Here is a 24,175-nt window from a genome sequence, read left to right on the forward strand (position 1 = left end):
GTCAACCCCTACCCTTTCAAAGGGAACCCCAACCACAGGCAGTGGGATAAGGGGTGCCTTTGGGGTGCCACCTGTCTTGCCACTGGCTTGACAGGTTTCACAGGACTTACAAAATTATTTTGTGTCCTCAGACATCCTAGGCCAATGAAACAGGGGAACAAGCCTGTCCCAAGTTTTCATTTGTCCTAGGTGCCCAGCTAAGGGAATGTCATGTGTCAGTGTTAGGAGGAACTTTCTGTACTCCTGAGGAATCACTAATCTCCTGGCAGCTCCAGGTTTAGGATCCCTATGCTCAGTGTACAAGAGGTTGTCCTCCCAGTAAACTCTGTGAGAGTCACTGACATCCCCATTAGCCTGTTTGACAGCTTGCTGTCTGAGACCCTCTAATGTGGGACAGGTTTGCTGTGCCACACTCAGCTCCTCTCTGGCAGGCCCCCCTTCACCCAAAAGCTCAGCAGTGTCTGCTTCCAGCTCCTCTGGTGTAGGTTCTGCACAGGGAGGGAATTCTTCTTCCTCAGAATTAGAATCCACTGTAGAGGGAGGGATAGTAGGAAGTGGTTTGCTTCTACTAGCCCTAGCTTTAGGGAGCACTTGGTCCATTGTTCCAGGATCCAAGCTTCCCTGTCCTTTTTGCTTTTTGGCCTGAGCCCTTGTCAAAGCAAAAATATGCCCTGGGATGCCCAGCATTGCTGCATGGGCCTCCAACTCCACATCTGACCAAGCTGATGTCTCCAAATCATTCCCTAATAGACAGTCTACAGGTAAATCTGAAGCTACCACAACTTTCTTTGGACCAGTTACCCCCCCCCCAGTTGAGATTTACAACAGCCATGGGGTGGCTTTGTGTTATGTTGTGAGCATCGGTTATTTGGTACTGGTGTCCAAGTATGTGTTGTTCAGGGTGCACCAGTTTCTCAATCACCATTGTGACACTGGCACCTGTGTCCCTGTAGGCCTGGACCTCAACACCATTTATTAAGGTTAGTTGCTTGTACTTATCCAAGTTATGGGGGCAAGCAACCAAAGTGGCTAAATCAATAGCCCCTTCAGAGACTAAAGTAGCCTCTGTGGTCTCCCTAATCAGACCAACCCCAACTAAATTACCAAAAGTGAGCCCAGCTACTCCCTTGGATTGGCTATTAGTAGGTTTGCTCCCACCACCACTGCTATTAGTAGGGACACTAGGTGTAGCAGTAGGGGTTGTAGTGGTAGGAGCTGTGGTGCCTTTCTTTGGACAACTGGGATCTGTTGTCCAATGGCCTTTTATTTTACATAAATAGCACCATGGTTTCTTTTCCTTGTTCTGATTAAAGGAGGATTTGGACCCACCACCCCCACCAGAGTGTTTTTGTGGGCCTGATGAAGACTCATTTTTAGATTTGTCCCCACCCTTGTCAGAAGACTTACCATCCTTCTTTTTGTTGCCATCTTTGTCACCCCCTGTATGAACTTTTCTGTTCACTCTTGTTCTGACCCATTTGTCTGCCTTCTTTCCCAATTCTTGGGGAGAGGTCAGATCAGAGTCCACCAAGTACTGGTGCAACAAATCAGACACACAATTATTAAGAATATGCTCTCTCAGGATCAAGTTATACAGGCTGTCATAATCAGTAACTTTACTGCCATGTAACCACCCCTCCAAGGCCTTTACTGAATGGTCAATAAAATCAACCCAGTCTTGTGAAGACTCCTTTTTGGTCTCTCTGAACTTTATCCTGTACTGTTCAGTGGTTAAGCCATAACCATCCAGGAGTGCATTCTTAAGAACTTGGAAATTATTAGCATCATTTTCTTTCACAGTAAGGAGCCTATCCCTACCTTTTCAACTAAATGATAGCCATAGGATAGCAGCCCACTGCCTTTGAGGGACATCCTGTACAACACAGGCCCTCTCAAGTGCAGCAAACCACTTGTTAATGTCATCCCCCTCCTTATAAGGGGGAACTATCTTGTGCAGATTCCTGGAATCATGCTCTTTTGCAGGATGACTATGGGGAATACTGCTGCTGCCACCATGGGTATCTAAACCCAACTTCTGTCTTTCCTTCTCTAATTCAAAAGACTGTCTATCCAAATCCAGCTGTTGCTTTTTAAGCTTCAGTCTGGTTTGTTCCACCCTCAACTTATTGAGTTCCCTCTCTAACATTCTGTCATCAGGGTTGGTGGGAGGGACATTTCTAGAAACAGAGCTATGATGGGAATGAACAGAAGGGGACCTGTCCCTTACAGAAGCCACCCTAACAGCTTGGTTTACAGAACCATTACTACCAGTATGGTGAGAATAAATGCTTTTGCTATGATGTGAGACAACACTATTTATATAGTGTGGCTCATCATCATTACCATCTATGCTAGACTGTCTAGTAATGGGCAGGCTAGGAATTTTCTTTCCTGAATCTTTTCCTGGGGGAGTCCCTGAATCAGATTGAGAACTATTAGGTACTTTTTCAACAGATGGGGCACCTATGGCCTTATCCTGTTCTCTAAGCATGTTAAGTAACAGTTCCAAGGAAGGATTCTTCCCTACACTCAAACCTCTCTCTATACAGAGACTCCTTGCTCTTTTCCAGCTAAGGTTGTCATATGCAAGTTTGGACAGATCAACACTTAGGCCTGTGCCAGACATTTTTTAGAGAGAGTTAAAGTGATAGAAAAAGAGAAAAAAGTTTTCAGAACTTTTTGGAAAGACAGAAAAAAACTTTTAAAACTTTTAAGAACTTTTTGAAAGTTTAGAGGTACTTTTCAGCACTTAGAAAAGAGTGAAAAGAGGAAATGCAAAACTTTTTGGCTATGTGTATATACACTGACCTTGTTTTGTATATTTTTCTCTTATGAAAAGTACAATGACAAGAGTGGTAAGTAGTCTCAAGCACTTATCCCACCACTGCACAACCAATGTAGGAGGCTGGACTGGCTTGTAGTGAGTACCAAGGGGTACTTGCACCTTGCACCAGGCCCAGTTATCCCTTATTAGTGTATAGGGTGTCTAGCAGCTTAGGCTGATAGATAATGGTAGCTTAGCAGAGCAGCTTAGGCTGAACTAGGAGACGTGTGAAGCTACTACAGTACCACTTAGTGTCATATGCACAATATCATAAGAAAACACAATACACAGTTATACTAAAAATAAAGGTACTTTATTTTTATGACAATATGCCAAAGTATCTTAGAGTGTACCCTCAGTGAGAGGATAGGAAATATACACAAGATATATATACACAATAGCAAAAATATGCAGTATAGTCTTAGAAAACAGTGCAAACAATGTATAGTTACAATAGGATGCAATGGGGAAACATAGGGATAGGGGCAACACAAACCATATACTCCAAAAGTGGAATGCGAACCACGAATGGACCCCAAACCTATGTGACCTTGTAGAGGGTCGCTGGGACTATTAGAAAATAGTGAGAGTTAGAAAAATAACCCTCCCCAAGACCCTGAAAAGTGAGTGCAAAGTGCACTAAAGTTCCCCTAAGGACAAAGTACGTCGTGTTAGAGGAATAATGCAGGAAAGACACAAACCAGCAATGCAACAACTGTAGATTTCCAATCTAGGGTACCTGTGGAACAAGGGGACCAAGTCCAAAAGTCACAAGCAAGTCGGAGATGGGCAGATGCCCAGGAAATGCCAGCTGCGGGTGCAAAGAAGCTTCGACTGGACAGAAGAAGCTGAGGTTTCTGCAGGAACGAAAAGGGCTAGAGACTTCCCCTTCGGTGGACGGATCCCTCTCGCCTTGGAGAGTCGTGCAGAAGTGTTTTCCCGCCGAAAGGACGCCAACAAGCCTTGCTAGTCGCAAATCGTGCGTTTGGCGTTTTTGGACGCTGCTGGGGCCCAGGAGGGACCAGGAGGTCGCAAATTGGATCTGAAGAGAGAGGGGACGTCGAGCAAGACAAAGAGCCCTCACTGAAGCAGGTAGCACCGGGAGAAGTGCCAGAAACAGGCACTACGAGGATGCGTGAAACGGTGCTCGCCGAAGTTGCACAAAGGAGTCCCACGTCGCCGGAGACCAACTTAGAAAGTCGTGCAATGCAGGTTAGAGTGCCGTGGACCCAGGCTTGGCTGTGCACAAAGGATTTCCGCCGGAAGTGCACAGGGGCCGGAGTAGCTGCAAAGTCGCGGTTCCCAGCAATGCAGCCCAGCGAGGTGAGGCAAGGACTTACCTCCACCAAACTTGGGCTGAAGAGTCACTGGACTGTGGGGGTCACTTGGACAGAGTCGCTGGATTCGAGGGACCTCGCTCGTCGTGCTGAGAGGAGACCCAAGGGACCGGTAATGCAGCTTTTTGGTGCCTGCGGTTGCAGGGGGAAGATTCCGTCGACCCACGGGAGATTTCTTCGGAGCATCTGGTGCAGAGAGGAGGCAGACTACCCCCACAGCATGCACAAGCAGGAAAACAGTCGAGAAGGCGGCAGGATCAGCGTTACAGAGTTGCAGTAGTCGTCTTTGCTACTATGTTGCAGGTTTGCAGGCTTCCAGCGCGGTCAGCAGTCGGTTCCTTATCAGAAGGTGAAGAGAGAGATGCAGAGGAACTCGGATGAGCTCTTGCATTCGTTATCTAAAGTTTCCCCAGAGACAGTCCAGTGTGCCAGCAGCACCTCTGTTTCCAAGATGGCAGAGGTCTGGAGCACACTGGAGGAGCTCTGGACACCTCCCAGGGGAGGTGCAGGTCAGGGGAGTGGTCACTCCCCTTTCCTTTGTCCAGTTTCGCGCCAGAGCAGGGGCTAAGGGGTCCCTGAACCGGTGTAGACTGGCTTATGCAGAATTGGGCACATCTGTGCCCAACAAAGCATTTCCAGAGGCTGGGGGAGGCTACTCCTCCCCTGCCTTCACACCATTTTCCAAAGGGAGAGGGTGTCACACCCTCTCTCAGAGGAAGTTCTTTGTTCTGCCATCCTGGGCCAGGCCTGGCTGGACCCCAGGAGGGCAGATGCCTGTCTGAGGGGTTGGCAGCAGCAGCAGCTGCAGTGAAACCCCAGGAAGGGCAGTTTGGCAGTACCAGGGTCTGTGCTACAGACCACTGGGATCATGGGATTGTGCCAACTATGCCAGGATGGCATAGAGGGGGCAATTCCATGATCATAGACATGTTACATGGCCATATTCGGAGTTACCATTGTGAAGCTACATATAGGTAGTGACCTATATGTAGTGCAGGCGTGTAATGGTGTCCCCGCACTCACAAAGTTCAGGGAATTGGCTCTGAACAATGTGGGGGCACCTTGGCTAGTGCCAGGGTGCCCTCACACTAAGTAACTTTGCACCTAACCTTTACTAGGTAAAGGTTAGACATATAGGTGACTTATAAGTTACTTAAGTGCAGTGTAAAATGGCTGTGAAATAACGTGGACGTTATTTCACTCAGGCTGCAGTGGCAGGCCTGTGTAAGAATTGTCAGAGCTCCCTATGGGTGGCAAAAGAAATGCTGCAGCCCATAGGGATCTCCTGGAACCCCAATACCCTGGGTACCTTAGTACCATATACTAGGGAATTATAAGGGTGTTCCAGTAAGCCAATGTAAATTGGTAAAAATGGTCACTAGCCTGTCAGTGACAATTTGGAAAGAAATGAGAGAGCATAACCACTGAGGTTCTGGTTAGCAGAGCCTCAGTGAGACAGTTAGTCACTACACAGGTAACACATTCAGGCACACTTATGAGCACTGGGGCCCTGGGTTACCAGGGTCCCAGTGACACATACAACTAAAACAACATATATACAGTGAAAAATGGGGGTAACATGCCAGGCAAGATGGTACTTTCCTACACGTGGGGAGGCAAGGACTATCTCCACCAAATTTGGACTGAAGAGTCACTGGACTGTGGGAGTCACTTGGACAGAGTTGCTGAGTTCAAGGGACCTCGCTCGTCGTACTGAGAGGAGACCCAGAGGACCGGTGATGCAGTTCTTTGGTGCCTGCGGTTGCAGGGGGAAGATTCCGTCGACCCACAGGAGATTTCTTCGGAGCTTCTAGTGCAGAGAGGAGGCAGACTACCCCCACAGCATGCTCCACCAGGAAAACAATCGAGAAGGCGGCAGGATCAGCGTTACAAGGTCGCAGTAGTCGTCTTTGCTACTTTGTTGCAGTTTTGCAGGCTTCCAGCGTGGTCAGCAGTCGATTCCTTGGCAGAAGGTGAAGAGAGAGATGCAGAGGAACTCTGATGAGCTCTTGCATTCGTTATCTAAGGAATTCCCAAAAGCAGAGACCCTACATAGCCAGAAAAGGAGGTTTGGCTACCTAGGAGAGAGGATAGGCTAGCAACACCTGGAGGAGCCTATCAGAAGGAGTCTCTGACGTCACCTGCTGGCCCTGGCCACTCAGAGCAGTCCAGTGTGCCAGCAGTACCTCTGTTTCCAAAATGGCAGAGGTCTGGAGCACACTGGAGGAGCTCTGGGCACCTCCCAGGGGAGGTGCAGGTCAGGGGAGTGGTCACTCCCCTTTCCTTTGTCCAGTTTCGCGCCAGAGCAGGGCTGAGGGATCCCTGAACCGGTGCAGACTGGCTTATGCAGAGATGGGCCCCAGTGCTCATAAGTGTGCCCTGAATGTGTTACCTGTGTTATGACTAACTGTCTCACTGAGGCTCTGCTATCCAGAACCTCAGTGGTTATTGTAGGAGGCTGGACTGGCTTGTAGTGAGTACCAAGGGGTACTTGCACCTTGCACCAGGCCCAGTTATCCCTTATTAGTGTATAGGGTGTCTAGCAGCATAGGCTGATAGATAATGGTAGCTTAGCAGAGCAGCTTAGGCTGAACTAGGAGACGAGTGAAGCTCCTACAGTACCACTTAGTGTCATATGCACAATATCATAAGAAAACACAATACACAGTTATACTAAAAATAAAGGTACTTTATTTTTATGACAATATGCCAAAGTATCTTAGAGTGTACCCTCAGTGAGAGGATAGGAAATATACACAAGATATATATACACAATACCAAAATATGCAGTAATAGTATTAGAAAACAGTGCAAACAATGTATAGTTACAATAGGATGCAATGGGGACACATAAGGATAGGGGCAACACAAACCATATACTCCAAAAGTGGAATGCGAACCACGAATGGACCCCAAACCTATGTGCCCTTGTAGAGGGTCGCTGGGACTATTAGAAAATAGTAAGGGTTAGAAAAATAGCCCACCCCAAGACCCTGAAAAGTGAGTGCAAAGTGCACTAAAGTTCCCCAAAGGACATAGAAGTCGTGATAGGGGAAATCTGCAGGAAAGACACAAACCAGCAATGCAACAACAATGGATTTCCAGTCGAGGGTACCTGTGGAACAAGGGGACCAAGTCCAAAAGTCACAAGCAAGTCGGAGATGGGCAGATGCCCAGGAAATGCCAGCTGTGGGTGCAAAGAAGCTGCTACTGGACTGTAGAAGCTTAGGTTTCTGCAGGAACGACAAGGGCTAGAGACTTCCCCTTTGGAGGACGGATGCCTCACGCCGTGGAGAGTCGTGCAGAAGTGTTTTCCCGCCGAAAGACCGCCAACAAGCCTTGCTAGCTGCAAATCATACGGTAAGGATTTTTGGACGCTGCTGTGGCCCAGGAGGGACCAGGATGTCGCAAATTGCGTCAGAAGACAGAGGGGATGTCGAGCAAGACAAGGAGCCCTCTCAGCAGCAGGTAGCACCCGGAGAAGTGCCAGAAACAGGCACAAAGAGGATGCGTGAAACGGTGCTCACCCGAAGTCGCACAAAGGAGTCCCACGTCGCCGGAGAACAACTTAGGAGGTCGTGCAATGCAGGTTAGAGTGCCGTGGACCCAGGCTGGACTGTGCACAAAGGATTTCCGCCGGAAGTGCACGGAGGCCGGAGTAGCTGCAAAAGTCGCGGTTCCCAGCAATGCAGTCTGGCGTGGGGAGGCAAGGACTTACCTCCACCAAACTTGGACTGAAGAGTCACTGGACTGTGGGAGTCACTTGGACAGAGTTGCTGGATTCAAGGGACCTCGCTCGTCGTGCTGAGAGGAGACCCAGGGGACCGGTGATGCAGTTCTTTGGTGCCTGCGGTTGCAGGGGGACGATTCCGTCGACCCACGGGAGATTTCTTTAGAGCTTCTAGTGCAGAGAGGAGGCAGACTACCCCCACAGCATGCACCACCAGGAAAACAGTCGAGAAGGCGGCAGGATCAGCGTTACAGAGTTGCAGTAGTCGTCTTTGCTACTATGTTGCAGTTTTGCAGGCTGCCAGCGCGGTCAGCAGTCGATTCCTTGGCAGAAGGTGAAGAGAGAGATGCAGAGGAACTCGGATGAGCTCTTGCATTCGTTATCTAAGGAATCCCAAGAGACAGAGACCCTAAATAGCCAGAAAAGAGGGTTTGGCTACCTAGGAGAGAGGATAGGCTAGCAACACCTGAAGGAGCCTATCAGAAGGAGTCTCTGATGTCACCTGATGGCACTGGCCACTCAGAGCAGTCCAGTGTGCCAGCAGCACCTCTGTTTCCAAGATGGCAGAGGTCTGGAGCACACTGGAGGAGCTCTGGGCACCTCCCAGGGGAGGTACAGGTCAGGGGAGTGGTCACTCCCCTTTCCTTTGTCCAGTTTCGCGCCAGAACAGGGCTAAGGGGTCCCTGAACCGGTGTAGACTGGCTTATGCAGAAATGGGCACCAAATGTGCCCATGAAAGCATTTCCAGAGGCTGGGGGAGGCTACTCCTCCCCTGCCTTCACACCATTTTCCAAAGGGAGAGGGTGTAACACCCTCTCTCAGAGGAAGTCCTTTGTTCTGCCATCCTGGGCCAGGCCTGGCTGGACCCCAGGAGGGCAGAAGCCTGTCTGATGGGTTGGCAGCAGCAGCAGCTGCAGTGAAACCCCAGGAAAGGCAGTTTGGCAGTACCAGGGTCTGTGCTACAGACCACTGGGATCATGGGATTGTTCCAACTATGCCAGGATGGCATAGAGGGGGCAATTCCATGATCATAGACATGTTACATGGCCATATTCGGAGTTACCATTGTGAAGCTACATATAGGTAGTGACCTATATGTAGTGCACGCGTGTAATGGTGTCCCCGCACTCACAAAGTCCGGGGAATTGGCCCTGAACAATGTGGGGGCACCTTGGCTAGTGCCAGGGTGCCCTCACACTAAGTAACTTTGCACCTAACCTTTACCAGGTAAAGGTTAGACATATAGGTGACTTATAAGTTACTTAAGTGCAGTGTAAAATGGCTGTGAAATAACGTGTGCGTTATTTCACTCAGGCTGCAGTGGCAGGCCTGTGTAAGAATTGTCAGAGCTCCCTATGGGTGGCAAAAGAAATGCTGCAGCCCATAGGGATCTCCTGGAACCCCAATACCCTGGGTACCTCAGTACCATATACTAGGGAATTATAAGGGTGTTCCAGTAAGCCAATGTAAATTGGTAAAATTGGTCACTAGCCTGTTAGTGACAATTTGGAAAGAAATGAGAGAGCATGACCACTGAGGTTCTGGTTAGCAGAGCCTCAGTGAGACAGTTAGTCACTACACAGGTAACACATTCAGGCACACTTATGAGCACTGGGGCCCTGGCTGGCAGGGTCCCAGTGACATATACAACTAAAACAACATATATACAGTGAAAAATGGGGGTAACATGCCAGGCAAGATGGTACTTTTCTACACAACCCCCCCCCCCAAACGAAGGACAATAAGACTAGCCATGACCTGATGAGTCTTCATTGTCTAAGTGGAAATATCTGGAGAGTCCATCTGCATTGGAGTGGCTACTCCCAGGTCTATGTTCCACTGTATAGTCCATTCCCTGTAGGGATATGGACCACCTCAATAATTTAGGATTTTCACCTTTCATTTGTTTTAGCCAAAGTAGAGGTTTGTGGTCTGTCTGAACAATGAAGTGAGTGCCAAACAGGTATGGCCTCAACTTCTTCAGAGCCCAGCCCACAGCAAAGGCCTCCCTCTCTATGGCAGACCAACGCTTTTCTGTAGGGGTCAACCTCCTACTAATAAAAGCAACAGGTTGATCCTGGCCCTCAGAATTAAGTTGTGATAGGACTGCCCCTACTCCTAATTCAGATGCATCAGTTTGGACATAGAATTTTTTAGAGTAACAAGGGCTTTTCAGGACAGGTGCAGAGCACATGGTCTGCTTCAGCTCCTCAAAAGCTTTCTGACAGTTTGCTGTCCATAATACCTTTTTAGGCATTTTCTTGGATGTGAGGTCATTAAGAGGGGCTGCAATGGAGCCATAGTTCTTAATGAACCTCCTGTAATACCCAGTGAGGCCTAGGAAGGCTCTCACCTGAGTCTGAGTGGTAGGGGGAACCCAATCAATAATTGTTTGGATTTTCCCCTGAAGTGGTGCAATCTGTTCCCCACCAACAAGGTGTCCCAGATAAACCACCTTTCCCTGCCCTATCTGGCACTTTGAAGCCTTGATAGTGAGGCCTGCCTTTTGCAGGGCCTCCAAAACTTTCCATAGGTGGACCAGGTGATCATCCCAGCTGGAGCTAAAGACAGCTATATCGTCCAAATATGCTGCACTAAAAGCTTCCAGCCCTTGCAGGACTGTGTTCACCAACCTTTGAAAAGTGGCAGGTGCATTTTTCAATCCAAAAGGCATTACTGTGAACTGGTAATGGCCTCCAATGTTTGAAAATGCAGTTTTAGGTTTAGCATCTTCTGATAATTTGATCTGCCAATACCCTGCAGTCAAATCAAAAGTGCTTAGATACTTGGCAGATGCCAGTGTATCTATGAGCTCATCTGCCCTGGGTATAGGGTGAGCATCAGTTTTGGTTACCTGGTTGAGACCTCTGTAGTCTACACAAAACCGCATTTCCTTCTTTCCATCCTTGGAATGAGGTTTTGGTACAAGTACCACAGGAGAAGCCCATGGACTTTCAGAGTGCTCAACCACTCCCAGTTCTAACATTTTCTGCACCTCTTGATTTATGCAGTCCCTGACATGGTGAGGCTGCCTATAGATCTTACTTTTGACAGGCAAGCTGTCTCCAGTATCTATAGTGTGCTCACACCAAGAAGTGGTACCTGGCACAGTAGAGAAGAGTTCAAAAAATTGACCCAGGAGATTTATGCAATGGTCTTTCTGCTCAGCAGTAAGACAATCAGCCAAAACTACACCTTCCACTAGAGCATCTTGTTCTGTGGAAGAGAAGAGATCAGGTAGAGGATCACTGTCTTCTTCCTGTCCCTCATCAGTTGCCATGAGCAGGGTGAGATCAGCCCTGTCATAGTAGGGTTTAAGGCGATTGACATGGAGCACCCTAAGGGGACTCCTGGCAGTGCCTAAGTCAACTAAGTAGGTGACTTCACCCTTTTCCTCAACAATTGTGTGGGGTCCACTCCATTTATCTTGGAGTGCTCTTGGGGCCACAGGCTCCAAGACCCACACTTTCTGCCCTGGTTGGTACTGAACCAAAACAGCCTTCTGGTCATGCCATTGCTTCTGGAGCTCTTGGCTGGCCTGAAGGTTTTTACTGGCCTTTTTCATATACTCAGCCATCCTTGATCTGAGGCCAAGTACATAATCCACAATATCTTGTTTTGGAGCTTTTAAAGGTTGTTCCCAACCCTCCTTGACAAGTGTTAGTGGACCCCTAACAGGGTGTCCAAAGAGGAGTTCAAAGGGGCTGAAGCCCACTCCTTTCTGGGGTACCTCCCTGTAGGCAAAAAGGAGGCATGGTAACAGGATATCCCATCTCCTGCAGAGTTTTTCAGGGAGACCCATAATCATGCCTTTGAGAGTTTTGTTAAATCTCTCCACCAGTCCATTTGTTTGTGGATGATAGGGTGTAGTGAACTTGTAAGTCACACCACACTCCTTCCACATGGCCTTTAAGTATGCAGACATGAAATTGCTTCCCCTGTCTGATACTACTTCCTTTGGGAAGCCCACCCTGGAAAATATTCCCAGGAGGGCCTTTGCCACTGCAGGTGCTGTAGTGGTCCTTAAAGGAATTGCTTCAGGGTATCTTGTGGCATGGTCCACTACCACCAAGATAAACCTATTGCCTGAAGCAGTAGGAGGGTCAAGGGGGCCAACTATGTCAACCCCTACCCTTTCAAAGGGAACCCCAACCACAGGCAGTGGAATAAGGGGTGCCTTTGGAGTACCACCTGTCTTGCCACTGGCTTGACAGGTTTCACAGGAATTACAAAATTCCTTTGTGTCCTCAGACATTCTAGGCCAATGAAACAAGGGAACAAGCCTGTCCCAAGTTTTCATTTGTCCCAGATGTCCAGCTAGGGGAATGTCGTGGGCTAGAGTTAGGAGGAACTTTCTGTACTCCTGAGGAATCACTAACCTCCTGGCAGTTCCAGGTTTAGGATCCCTTGCTTCAGTGTACAAGAGGTTGTCCTCCCAGTAAACTCTGTGAGAGTCACTGACATCCCCATTAGCCTGTTTGACAGCTTGCTGTTTTAGACCCTCTAGTGTGGGACAGGTTTGCTGTGCCACACTCAGCTCCTCCCTGGCAGGCCCCCCTTCACCCAAAAGCTCAGCAGTGTCTGCTTCCAGCTCCTCTGGTGTAGGTTCTACACAGGGTGGAAATTCTTCTTCCTCAGAATTAGAATCCACTGTAGAGGGAGGGATAGTAGGAAGTGCTTTACTTCTGCTAGCCCTAGCTTTAGGGAGCACTTGGTCCATTGTTCCAGGATCCAAGCTTCTCTGTCCTTTTTGCTTTTTGGCCTGAGCCTTGGTTAAAGCAAAGATATGCCCTGGGATGCCCAGCATTGCTGCATGGGCCTCCAACTCCACATCTGACCAAGCTGATGTCTCCAAATCATTTCCTAGTAGACAGTCTACAGGTAAATCTGTGGCTACCACAACTTTCTTTGGACCAGTAACCCCCCCCCCCCAGTTGAGATTTACAACAGCCATGGGGTGGCTAAGTGTGTTGTTGTGAGCATCGGTTACTTGGTACTGGTGACCAAGTAGGTGTTGTTCAGGGTGGACCAGTTTCTCTATGACCATAGTCACACTGGCACCAGTGTCCCTGTAGGCCTGAACCTCAACACCATTTATTAGGGGCTGCTGCTTGTACTTATCCATATTAAGGGGACAAGCAACTAAGGTGGCTAAATCAATAGCCCCCTCAGAGACTAACACAGCCTCTGCGGTCTCCCTAACAAGACCAACCCCAACTAAGTTACCAAAAGTGAGCCCAGCTACTCCCTTGGATTGGCTATTAGTAGGTTTGCTCCCACCACCACTGCTATTAGTAGGGACACTAGGTGTAGGAGTAGGGGTTGTAGTGGTAGGAGGCTTGGTGCTTTTCTTTGGACAACTGGGATCTGTTGTCGAATGGCCTTTTATTTTACATAAATAGCACCATGGTTTCTTTTCCTTGTTTTGATTAGAAGAGGATTTGGGCCCACCACCCGCACCAGAGTGTTTTTGTGGGCCTGATGAAGACTAATTTTTAGATTTGTCCCCACCCTTGTCAGAAGACTTACCATCCTTCTTCTTTTGATGCCATCTTTGTCACCCCCTGTATGAACTTTTCTGTTCACCCTTGTTCTGACACATTTGTCTGCCTTCTTTCCCAATTCTTAGGGAGAGGTCAGATCAGAGTCCACCAAGTACTGGTGCAACAAATCAGACACACAATTATTAAGAATATGCTCTCTCAGGATCAAGTTATACAGGCTGTCATAATCAGTAACTTTACTGCCATGTAACCACCCCTCCAAGGCCTTCACTGAATGGTCAATGAAATCAACCCAGTCTTGTGAAGACTCCTTTTTGGTCTCTCTGAACTTTATCCTGTATTGTTCAGTGGTTAAGCCATAACCATCCAGGAGTGCATTCTTAAGAACTTTGTAATCATTGGCTTCATTTTCTTTCACAGTAAGGAGCCTATCCCTACCTTTTCCACTAAATGATAGCCATAGGATAGCAGCCCACGGCCTTTGAGGGACATCCTGTACAGCACAGACCCTCTCAAGTGCAGCAAACCACTTGTTAATGTCATCCCCCTCCTTATAAGGGGGAACTATCTTGTGCAGATTCCTGGAATCATGCTCTTTTGCAGGATGACTAAGGGGAATACTGCTGCTGCCACCATGGGTTTCTAAACCCAGTTTCTGTCTCTCCTTCTCTACTTCTAAAGTCTGTCTCTCCAAATCCAGCTGTTGCTTCTTGAGCTTCAGTCTGGTTTGTTCCACTCTCAATCTATTGAGCTCCCTTTCTAACAATCTGTCATCAGGGTGGGTGGGAGGTACATGTCTTGAAACAAAAGTATGATGAGAATGGACAGAAGGAGACCTGTCCCTTACAGAGGGCACCCTAACAGCTTGGCTAACAGAAACATCAATTCTACTGTGGTGAGAAGCAATGCTCTTGCTATGATGTGAGATAACACTATCTGTATGGTGTACCTCTACATCAGTACCAACTATGGTAGACTGTCTAGTAATGGGCAGGCTGGGAAGTTTCTTTCCTGAATCTTTTCCTGGGGGAGTACCTAGATCAGATTGGGAACCATTAGCTACTTTTTCAACAGATGTGGCCCCTTTGGCCTTATCTTGTTCTCTAAGCATGTTAAGCAACAATTCCAAGGAAGGATTCTTCCCTACACTCAAACCTCTCTCTATGCAGAGACTCCTTGCTCCTTTCCAGCTAAGTTGATCATATGCAAGTTTGGACAGATCAACATTTTGGCCTGTGCCAGACATTTTTAGAGAGAGTTAGAGTGATAGAAAAAGAAAAAAAAGTTTTCAGAACTTTTAGGAAGACAGAAAAAAACTTTTAAAAACTTTTTAGAACTTTTTAGAAAGTTTAGATGTACTTTTCAGCACTTAGAAAAGAGTGAAAAGAGGAAATGCAAAACTTTTTGGTTATGTGTATATACACTGAACTTGTTTTGTATATTTTTCTCTTATGAAAAGTACAATGACAAGAGTGGTAAGTAGTCTCAAAGCACTTATCCCACCGCTGCACAACCAATGTAGGAGGCTGGACTGGCTTGTAGTGAGTACCAAGGGGTACTTGCACCTTGCACCAGGCCCAGTTATCCCTTATTAGTGTATAGGGTGTCTAGCAGCATAGGCTGATAGATAATGGTAGCTTAGCAGAGCAGCTTAGGCTGAACTAGGAGACGAGTGAAGCTCCTACAGTACCACTTAGTGTCATATGCACAATATCATAAGAAAACACAATACACAGTTATACTAAAAATAAAGGTACTTTATTTTTATGACAATATGCCAAAGTATCCTAGAGTGTACCCTCAGTGAGAGGACAGGATATATACACAAGATATATATACACAATACCAAAATATGCAGTAATAGTATTAGAAAACAGTGCAAACAATGTATAGTTACAATAGGATGCAATGGGGACACATAGGGATAGGGGCAACACAAACCATATACTCCAAAAGTGGAATGCGAACCACGAATGGACCCCAAACCTATGTGACCTTGTAGAGGGTCGCTGGGACTATTAGAAAATAGTAAGGGTTAGAAAAATAGCCCACCCCAAGACCCTGAAAAGTGAGTGCAAAGTGCACTAAAGTTCCCCAAAGGACATAGAAGTCGTGATAGGGGAATTCTGCAGGAAAGACACAAACCAGCAATGCAACAACGATGGATTTCCAGTCGAGGGTACCTGTGGAACAAGGGGACCAAGTCCAAAAGTCACAAGAAAGTCGGAGATGGGCAGATGCCCAGGAAATTCCAGCTGTGGGTGCAAAGAAGCTGCTACTGGACTGTAGAAGCTTAGGTTTCTGCAGGAACGACAAGGGCTAGAGACTTCCCCTTTGGAGGACGGATCCCTCACGCCGTGGAGAGTCGTGCAGAAGTGTTTTCCCGCCGAAAGACCGCCAACAAGCCTTGCTAGCTGCAAATCGTGCGGTAAGGGTTTTTGGACGCTGCTGTGGCCCAGGAGGGACCAGGATGTCGCAAATTGCGTCAGGAGACAGAGGGGACGTCGAGCAAGACAAGGAGCCCTCTCAGCAGCAGGTAGCACCCGGAGAAGTGCCAGAAACAGGCACTACGAGGATGCGTGAAATGGTGCTCACCCGAAGTCGCACAAAGGAGTCCCACGTCGCCGGAGAACAACTTAGGAGGTCGTGCAATGCAGGTTAGAGTGCCGTGAACCCAGGCTGGACTGTGCACAAAGGATTTCCGCCGGAAGTGCACGGAGGCCGGAGTAGCTGCAAAAGTCGCGGTTCCCAGCAATGCAGTCTGGCGTGGGGAGGCAAGGACTTACCTCCACCAAACTTGGACTGAAGAGTCACTGGACTGTGGGAGTCACTTGGACAGAGTTGCTGGATTCAAGGGACCTCGCTCGTCGTGCTGAGAGGAGACCCAGGGGACCGGTGATGCAGTTCTTTGGTGCCTGCGGTAGCAGGGGGACGATTCCGTCGAACCACAGGAGATTTCTTCAGAGCTTCTAGTGCAGAGAGGAGGCAGACTACCCCCACAGCATGCACCACCAGGAAAACAGTCGAGAAGGCGGCAGGATCAGCGTTACAGAGTTGCAGTAGTCGTCTTTGCTACTGTGTTGCAGTTTTGCAGGCTTCCAGCGCGGTCAGCAGTCGATTACTTGGCAGAAGGTGAAGAGAGAGATGCAGAGGAACTCGGATGAGCTCTTGCATTCGTTATCTAAGGAATCCCAAGAGACAGAGACCCTAAATAGCCAGAAAAGAGGGTTTGGCTACCTAGGAGAGAGGATAGGCTAGCAACACCTGAAGGAGCCTATCAGAAGGAGTCTCTGACGTCACCTGATGGCACTGGCCACTCAGAGCAGTCCAGTGTGCCAGCAGCACCTCTGTTTCCAAGATGGCAGAGGTCTGGAGCACACTGGAGGAGCTCTGGGACCTCCCAGGGGAGGTACAGGTCAGGGGAGTGGTCACTCCCCTTTCCTTTGTCCAGTTTCGCGCCAGAGCAGGGCTGAGGGATCTCCTGGAACCCCAATACCCTGGGTACCTCAGTACCATATACTAGGGAATTATAAGGGTGTTCCAGTAAGCCAATGTAAATTGGTAAAATTGGTCACTAGCCTGTTAGTGACAGTTTGGAAAGAAATGAGAGAGCATAACCACTGAGGTCCTGGTTAGCAGAGCCTCAGTGAGACAGTTAGTCACTACACAGGTAACACATTCAGGCACACTTATGAGCACTGGGGCCCTGGCTGGCAGGGTTCCAGTGACACATACAACTAAAACAACATATATACAGTGAAAAATGGGGGTAACATGCCAGGCAAGATGGTACTTTCCTACAGTTATGCTCTCTCATTTCTTTCCAAATTGTCACTAACAGGCTGGTGACCAATTTCACCAATTCACATTGGCATACTGGAACACCCTTATAATTCCCTAGTATATGGTACTGAGGTAACCAGGGTATTGGGGTTCCAGGAGATCCCTATGGGCTGCAGCATTTCTTTTGCCACCCATAGGGCGATCTGACAATTCTTACACAGGCCTGCCACTGCAGCCTGAGTGAAATAACGTCCACGTTATTTCACAGCCATTTACCACTGCACTTAAGTAACTTATAAGTCACCTATATGTCTAACCTTTACCTGGTAAAGGTTAGGTGCTAAGTTACTTAGTGTGTGGGCACCCTGGCACTAGCCAAGGTGCCCCCACATTGTTCAGGGCAAATTCCCCGGACTTTGTGAGTGCGGGGACACCATTACACGCGTGCACTACACATAGGTCACTACCTATGTGTAGCTTCACAATGGTAACTCCGAATATGGCCATGTAACATGTCTATGATCATGGAATTGCCCCCTCTATGCCATCCTGGCATTGTTGGCACAATCCCATGATCCCACGGGTCTCTAGCACAGACCCGGGTACTGCCAAATAGCCTTTTCAGGGGTTTCACTGCAGCTGCTGCCAACCCCTCAGACAGGTTTCTGCCCTCCTGGGGCCCAGCCAGGCTTGGCCCAGGAAGGCAGATCAAAGGACTTCCTCAGAGAGAGGGTGTTACACCCTCTCCCTTTGGAAAAAGGTGTTAAGGCAGGGGAGGAGTAGCCTCCCCCAGCCTCTGGAAATGCTTTCATGGGCACAGATGGTGCCCATTTCTGCATAAGCCAGTCTACACCGGTTCAGGGACCCCTCAGCCCTGCTCTGGCGCGAAACTGGACAAAGGAAAGGGGAGGGACCACTCCCCTGACCTGCACCTCCCCTGGGAGGTGCCCAGAGCTCCTCCAGTGTGCTCCAGACCTCTGCCCTCTTGGAAACAGAGGTGCTGCTGGCACACTGGACTGCTCTGAGTGGCCAGTGCCAGCAGGTGACGTCAGAGACTCCTTCTGATAGGCTCCTTCAGGTGTTGCTAGCCTATCCTCTCTCCTAAGTAGCCAAACCCTCTTTTCTGGCTATTTAGGGTCTCTGCTTTGGGGAATTCCTTAGATAACGAATGCAAGAGCTCATCAGAGTTCCTCTGCATCTCTCTCTTCACCTTCTGCCAAGGAATCGACTGCTGACCGTGCTGGAAGCCTGCAAAACTGCAACAAAGTAGCGAAGATGACTACTGCAGCTCTGTAACGCTGATCCTGCTGCCTTCTCGACTGTTTTCCTGGTGGTGCATGCTGTGGGGGTAGTCTCCCTCCTCTCTGCACTAGAAGCTCCGAAGAAATTTCCCGTGGGTCGACGGAATCGTCCCCCTGCAACCGCAGGCACCAAAGAACTGCATCACCGGTCCCCTGGGTCTCCTCTCAGTACGATGAGCGAGGTCCCTTGAATCCAGCAACTCTGTCCAAGTGACTCCTACTGTCCAGTGACTCTTCAGTCCAAGTTTGGTGGAGGTAAGTCCTTGCCTCCCCACGCCAGACTGCATTGCTGGGAACCGCGTCTTTTGCAGCTACTCCGGCCTGTGTGCACTTCCGGCAGAAATCCTTTGTGCACAGCGAAGCCTGGGTCCACGGCACTCTAACCTGCATTGCACGACCTCCTGAGTTGTCCTCTGGCGGCGTGGGACTCTCTTGTGCAACTTCGGGTGAGCACCGTTTCACTCCACTTCGTAGTGCCTGTTCCGGCACTTCTCCGGGTGCTGCTTGCTTCTGAGAGGGCTCCTTGTCTTGCTGGGCGCCCCCTCTGTCCCCTCACGCAATTGGTGACATCCTGGCCCTTCCTGGGCCACAGCAGCATCCAAAAACCCTAACTGCACGATTTGCAGCTAGCAAGGCTTGTTTGCGGTCTTTCTTCAGGAAAACACTTCTGCACGACTCTTCACGACGTGGGACATCCATCCTCCAAAAGGGAAGTTTCTAGCCCTTGTCGTTCTTGCAGAATCCTCAGCTTCTACTGTCCAGTAGCAGCTTCTTTGCACCCACAGCTGGCATTTCCTGGGCATCTGCCCACTCTCGACTTGATCGTGACTTTTGGACTTGGTCCCCTTGTTCCACAGGTACTCTAGTCTGGAAATCCATTGTTGTTGCATTGCTGGTGTTGGTCTTTCCTGCAGAATTTCCCTATCACGACTTCTGTGCTCTTTGGGGAACTTTAGTGCACTTTGCACTCACTTTTCAGGGTCTTGGGGTGGGCTATTTTTCTAACCCTCACTGTTTTCTTACAGTCCAAGCGACCCTCTACAAGGTCACATAGGTTTGGGGTCCATTCGTGGTTCGCATTCCACTTTTGGAGTATATGGTTTGTGTTGCCCCTATCCCTATGTGTCCCCATTGCATCCTATTGTAACTATACATTGTTTGCACTGTTTTCTATTACTATACTGCATATTTTTGGTATTGTGTACATAGATCTTGTGTATATTTGCTATCCTCATACTGAGGGTACTCACTGAGATACTTTGGCATATTGTCGTAAAAATAAAGTACCTTTATTTTTAGTATATCTGTGTATTGTGTTTTCTTATGATATTGTGCAAGTGACACTAGTGGTACTGTAGGAGCTTCACTCGTCTCCTAGTTCAGCCTAAGCTGCTCTGCTAAGCTACCATTATCTATCAGCCTAAGCTGCTAGAAACACCTCTTCTACACTAATAAGGGATAACTGGGCCTGGTGCAAGGTGTAAGTACCCCTTGGTACTCACTACAAGCCAGTCCAGCCTCCTACACATTACACCCCAGCTCCTGATGAAAGGTCAGTCAGAAGCATTACACCTTATCCCTCAATGAAAGGTTAGTCAGTTAGAAGCATCACACTCCAGCTCCTGATGAAAGGTCAATCAGTCAGAAGCATTACACCCCAGCTCATGATGAAAGGTCAGTCAGTCAGAAGCATTACACTTCATCCCTCAATGAAAGGTCAGTCAGAAACATTACACCCGAGCTCCTGATGAAAGGTCAGTCAGTTGGAAGCATTATACCCCAGCTCCTGATGAAAGGTCAATCAGTCAGTCAGAAGCATTACACCTCATCCCAAATGAAAGGTCAGTCAGAAGCATTACACCCCAGCTCGTGATGAAAGGTTCGTCAGACAGAAGTACTCCCTATAAGTCATCCTCAAAGGCTGGTTCATCAGACAGAAGCACGATATGTCAGCCCTCAGTGAAAGGTCAGTCAGTCAGAAGCATTCCACCCCAGCTCCTGATGAAAGGTCAGTCAGTCAGAAGCATTACACCTCATCCCTCAATGAAAGGTCAGTCAGTCAGAAGCATTATACCCCAGCTCCTGGTCAAAGGTCAGTCAGTCAGAAGCATTACACCCCAGCTCCTGATGAAAGGTCAGTTAGTCAGAAGCATTAAACCCCAGCTCCTGATGAAAGGTCAGTCAGTCAGTCAGAAGCACTATATCCCAGCTCGTGATGAAAGGTTCGCCAGACAGAAGTACTCACTATAAGTCATCATCAATGGCCGGTTCATCAGACAGAAGCACGATATGTCAGCCCTCAGTGAAAGGTCAGTCAGAAGCATTACACCCCAGCTCCTGATGAAAGGTCAGTCAATCAGAAGCATTACACCTCATCCCCCAATGAAAGGTCAGTCAGAAGCATTACACTCCAGCTTGTGATGAAAGGTTAGTCAGTCAGAAGCATTACACACCAGCTCGTGATGAAAGTTTGGCCAGCCAGAAGTACTCACTATAAGTCATCCTCAATGGCCGGTTCATCATACAGAAGCACGATAAGTCAGCCATCAGTGAGAGGTCAGTCAGTCAGAAGCATAACACTACAGCTCCTGATGAAATCAGTCAGAAGCATTACACCCCAGATCCTGATGAAAGGTCAATCCGTCAAAAGCAAAACACCCCAGCTCCTGATGAAAGGTCGGTCAGTCAGTCAGTCAGAAGCATTACACCTCATCCCTCAATGAAAGTTCAGTCAGTCAGAAGCATTACATCCCAGCTCCCGAAGAAATGTCAGTCAGTCAGAAACATTACACCCGAGCTCCTGATGAAAGGTCAGTCAGTCAGAAGCATTACACCTCATCCCTCAATAAAAGGTCAGTCAGTCAGAAGCATAACACCTCATCCCCCGATGAAAGGTCAGTCAGTCAGAAGCATTACACCTCAGCTTGTGATGAAATGTTTGTCAGACAGAAGTACTCACTATATGTCATGCTCAATGGCCGGTTCATCAGACAGAAGCACGATAAGTCAGCCCTCAGTGAAAGGTCAGTCAGTCAGAAGCATTACACTCCAGCGCCTGATGAAAGGTCAGTAAGTCAGAAGCATTACACCTCATCCCTCAATGAAAGGTTAGTCAGAGGCATTACACCTCAGCCCCTGATGAAAGGTCAGTCAGACAGAAGTACTCCCTATAGGTCACCCCCAGTGGCCGGTTCATCAGACAGAAGCACAATAAGTCAGCCCTCAGTGAAAGGTCAGAAGCATTACACCTCATACCCCGATGAAAGGTCAGTCAGTGAGAAGCATTACACTCCAGCACCTGATGAAAGGTCAGTCAGTCAGAAGCATTACACCTCATCCCTCAATGAAAGGTCAGTCAGAGGCATTACACCTCATCCCCCAATGAAAGGTCAGTCAGTCAGAAGCATTACACCTCATCCCTCAATGAAAGGTCAGTCAGTCAGAAGCATTACACCCCAGCTCCTGATGAAAGGTCAGTCAGCCAGAAGCATTACACCTCATCCCTCAATGAAAGGTCAGTCAGTCAGAAGCATTACACCCCAGCTCCTGATGAAAGGTCAGTCAGTAAGAAGCATTACACCCCAGCTCCTGATGAAAGGTCAGTCAGTCAGAAGCATTACACCTCATCCTCCGATGCACGGTCAGTCAGTCAGAAGCATTACACCCCAGCTTGTGATGAAAGGTCAGTCAGTCAGAAGCATTATACCTCATCCCCCCATGAAAGGTCAGTCAGTCCGAAGCATTACACCTCATCCAACGATGCAAGGTTAGTCAGTCAGAAGCATTACACCTCATCCCCCGATGAAAGGTCAGTCAGTCAGAAGCATTACATCCGAGCTCCCGATGAAAGGCCAGTCAGACAGAAGTACTCCCTATAGGTCACCCCCAGTGGCTGGTTCGTCAGACAGGAGCAATGCAGCGCTACGCCTCAGGATGCTGAGACATGAGACATGAGCTGGATGGAGCTGCCTCAGAAATGAAAGGAGCTGTTGACAGGTTCCTCACCTGCTGGATCCTGGATCACAGACTGAGGGCCCTTGTGCTCTTCGTCAGACCGCCAGCTCCTGGTGAAGTCTTGGCAGCTAGCACCCGTTGGATTGTGGGGTCCGCCACAGAATACTGCAGCTTCCTCGGGCTCCAACTTCACTTTCACAGCTGAGATTTTTCCTTCACTTGACACCATGATCCCTTTAGGTCTGAAAGTGTCCACTCCTGAAAGAAAAGAAAGCCAAGTTTCACCTGCTTGACTTATAACAGACATTCATTTTAACTCAGAAAATCACAACTCCGCACTAGGACTTGAGCCGATAACGCATCGATGTACCTGTGCACGGTTAGAATAATGAGAGCCTACGCGACATGGCGCCGCCAACGTTTGGTCAGGCTCTAATTTTCAGGTCCACCGGAGTATCTCAGTCTCATTTTATATAATGACACCCTATTGCCGTGTACGAAGATGTCAGTGGCACTGAGGATTTCCACCACAGCTGTATAGGTAATCCTATTACAGCTGGCGGCTGTTCAGGCTTGAACTTGATAAGGAAAACCCCATCTTGGTGTGCCTTCTCTGAACTCATAGTGCTTCTATCATGGCGAATCCCCAAATTGTACAAATAGCTGTTAACATGAGACAATCTCTCACAGCACACTTACTAGCAAATGGCCTAACGGCCCAGGGAGGTCAAGTCACGTTTGTGGTGGACGCCCATGCAGCTTATAGAACAGAGCTTTTTTACTCTTGGATCACATTTCCAGCAGTTGATGGGAACACAAATACATTTCACACATACAGTTGCGAACACGCCTGGACAATACAGAGCGTAAGCATATTTAGAGATAACTCTATCTTATCAAGAACATAATAATTGGCTTGATGGCACCCTACCCCATACAATATTACCAGTTAGGTTAGGTCCACTAAGTAATGACGGTCCTACCTGGTCTTTATTGGCCACTTATACACCACATCCTGCGGTTGGGAATTTAGCAGTAGCTGAGGTTCGTCGCTTATATATTGAATTAATAGCAATATACAGACGATTAGTGCAATTTGTGATGCAAACTTTAAATACAAACCCAGCACGTGCTGCACCAGCACATCCACATGCAGTAACACCATGTATAAATCCGGCGACTGTACATTCGATTATGGGTAAAGTAGCGGCCAAATGAGAGGAAACTCCGTTTTGGCTAGCACAAAAAATAAATATGCTGGAGGCAGTATTTCCCCATATGGGACCTCAGGATAAACATAGAATATTAACGATGTGCTTGCCCTTTGGGATGGTCCCTACAGTAGAAAACTGTAATACATGGGGCAAGGTATTTGCCGCGCTCTATACAACTGCACATGGTACACGACACTTGCCAACCTACCGGAAGTGCTCAAACAAATTCAAGATGAATACGGGGCTGCCCCGGCCCTAGATTTGGGGATGCAACTGATGGGCAACTTTGCCACAGTATCCTCAATCATTTTAAGTAATCTTAAAGGGGAATCAGTTGCACTCGCAGTGGGCATGTGGCTCCGTGACGTTCCGCAACAAGATCAGGAAAGTGAGCTGCCTAAAATAATAGCGGAAACATATTCAAGTATCGGTTGAGATATCCTAGGGGCTAGACGACAAAAACCTCAATTTCAGGGTAAAACAAATAAAGATACTTCTAAACAACAGCCTGAGGGTAATAAGAAACGC

General features: G+C 48.2%; 1 protein-coding gene across 1 annotated transcript in view; it reads right to left on the bottom strand.

The window, feature by feature from the left end:
• LOC138249653 (zinc finger protein 850-like) overlaps positions 1-24,175 on the bottom strand; it is a 438,254-nt gene that overhangs the window by 95,626 nt on the left and 318,453 nt on the right. Inside the window, exon 6 of the mRNA XM_069203611.1 lies at positions 22,485-22,691. Coding sequence (XP_069059712.1) covers positions 22,485-22,691 — 207 coding nt within the window. The remainder of the gene's footprint in view (positions 1-22,484; positions 22,692-24,175) is intronic.

This window comes from Pleurodeles waltl, chromosome 8, assembly GCF_031143425.1.
Source record: "Pleurodeles waltl isolate 20211129_DDA chromosome 8, aPleWal1.hap1.20221129, whole genome shotgun sequence".
Lineage (NCBI taxonomy): Eukaryota > Metazoa > Chordata > Amphibia > Caudata > Salamandridae > Pleurodeles > Pleurodeles waltl.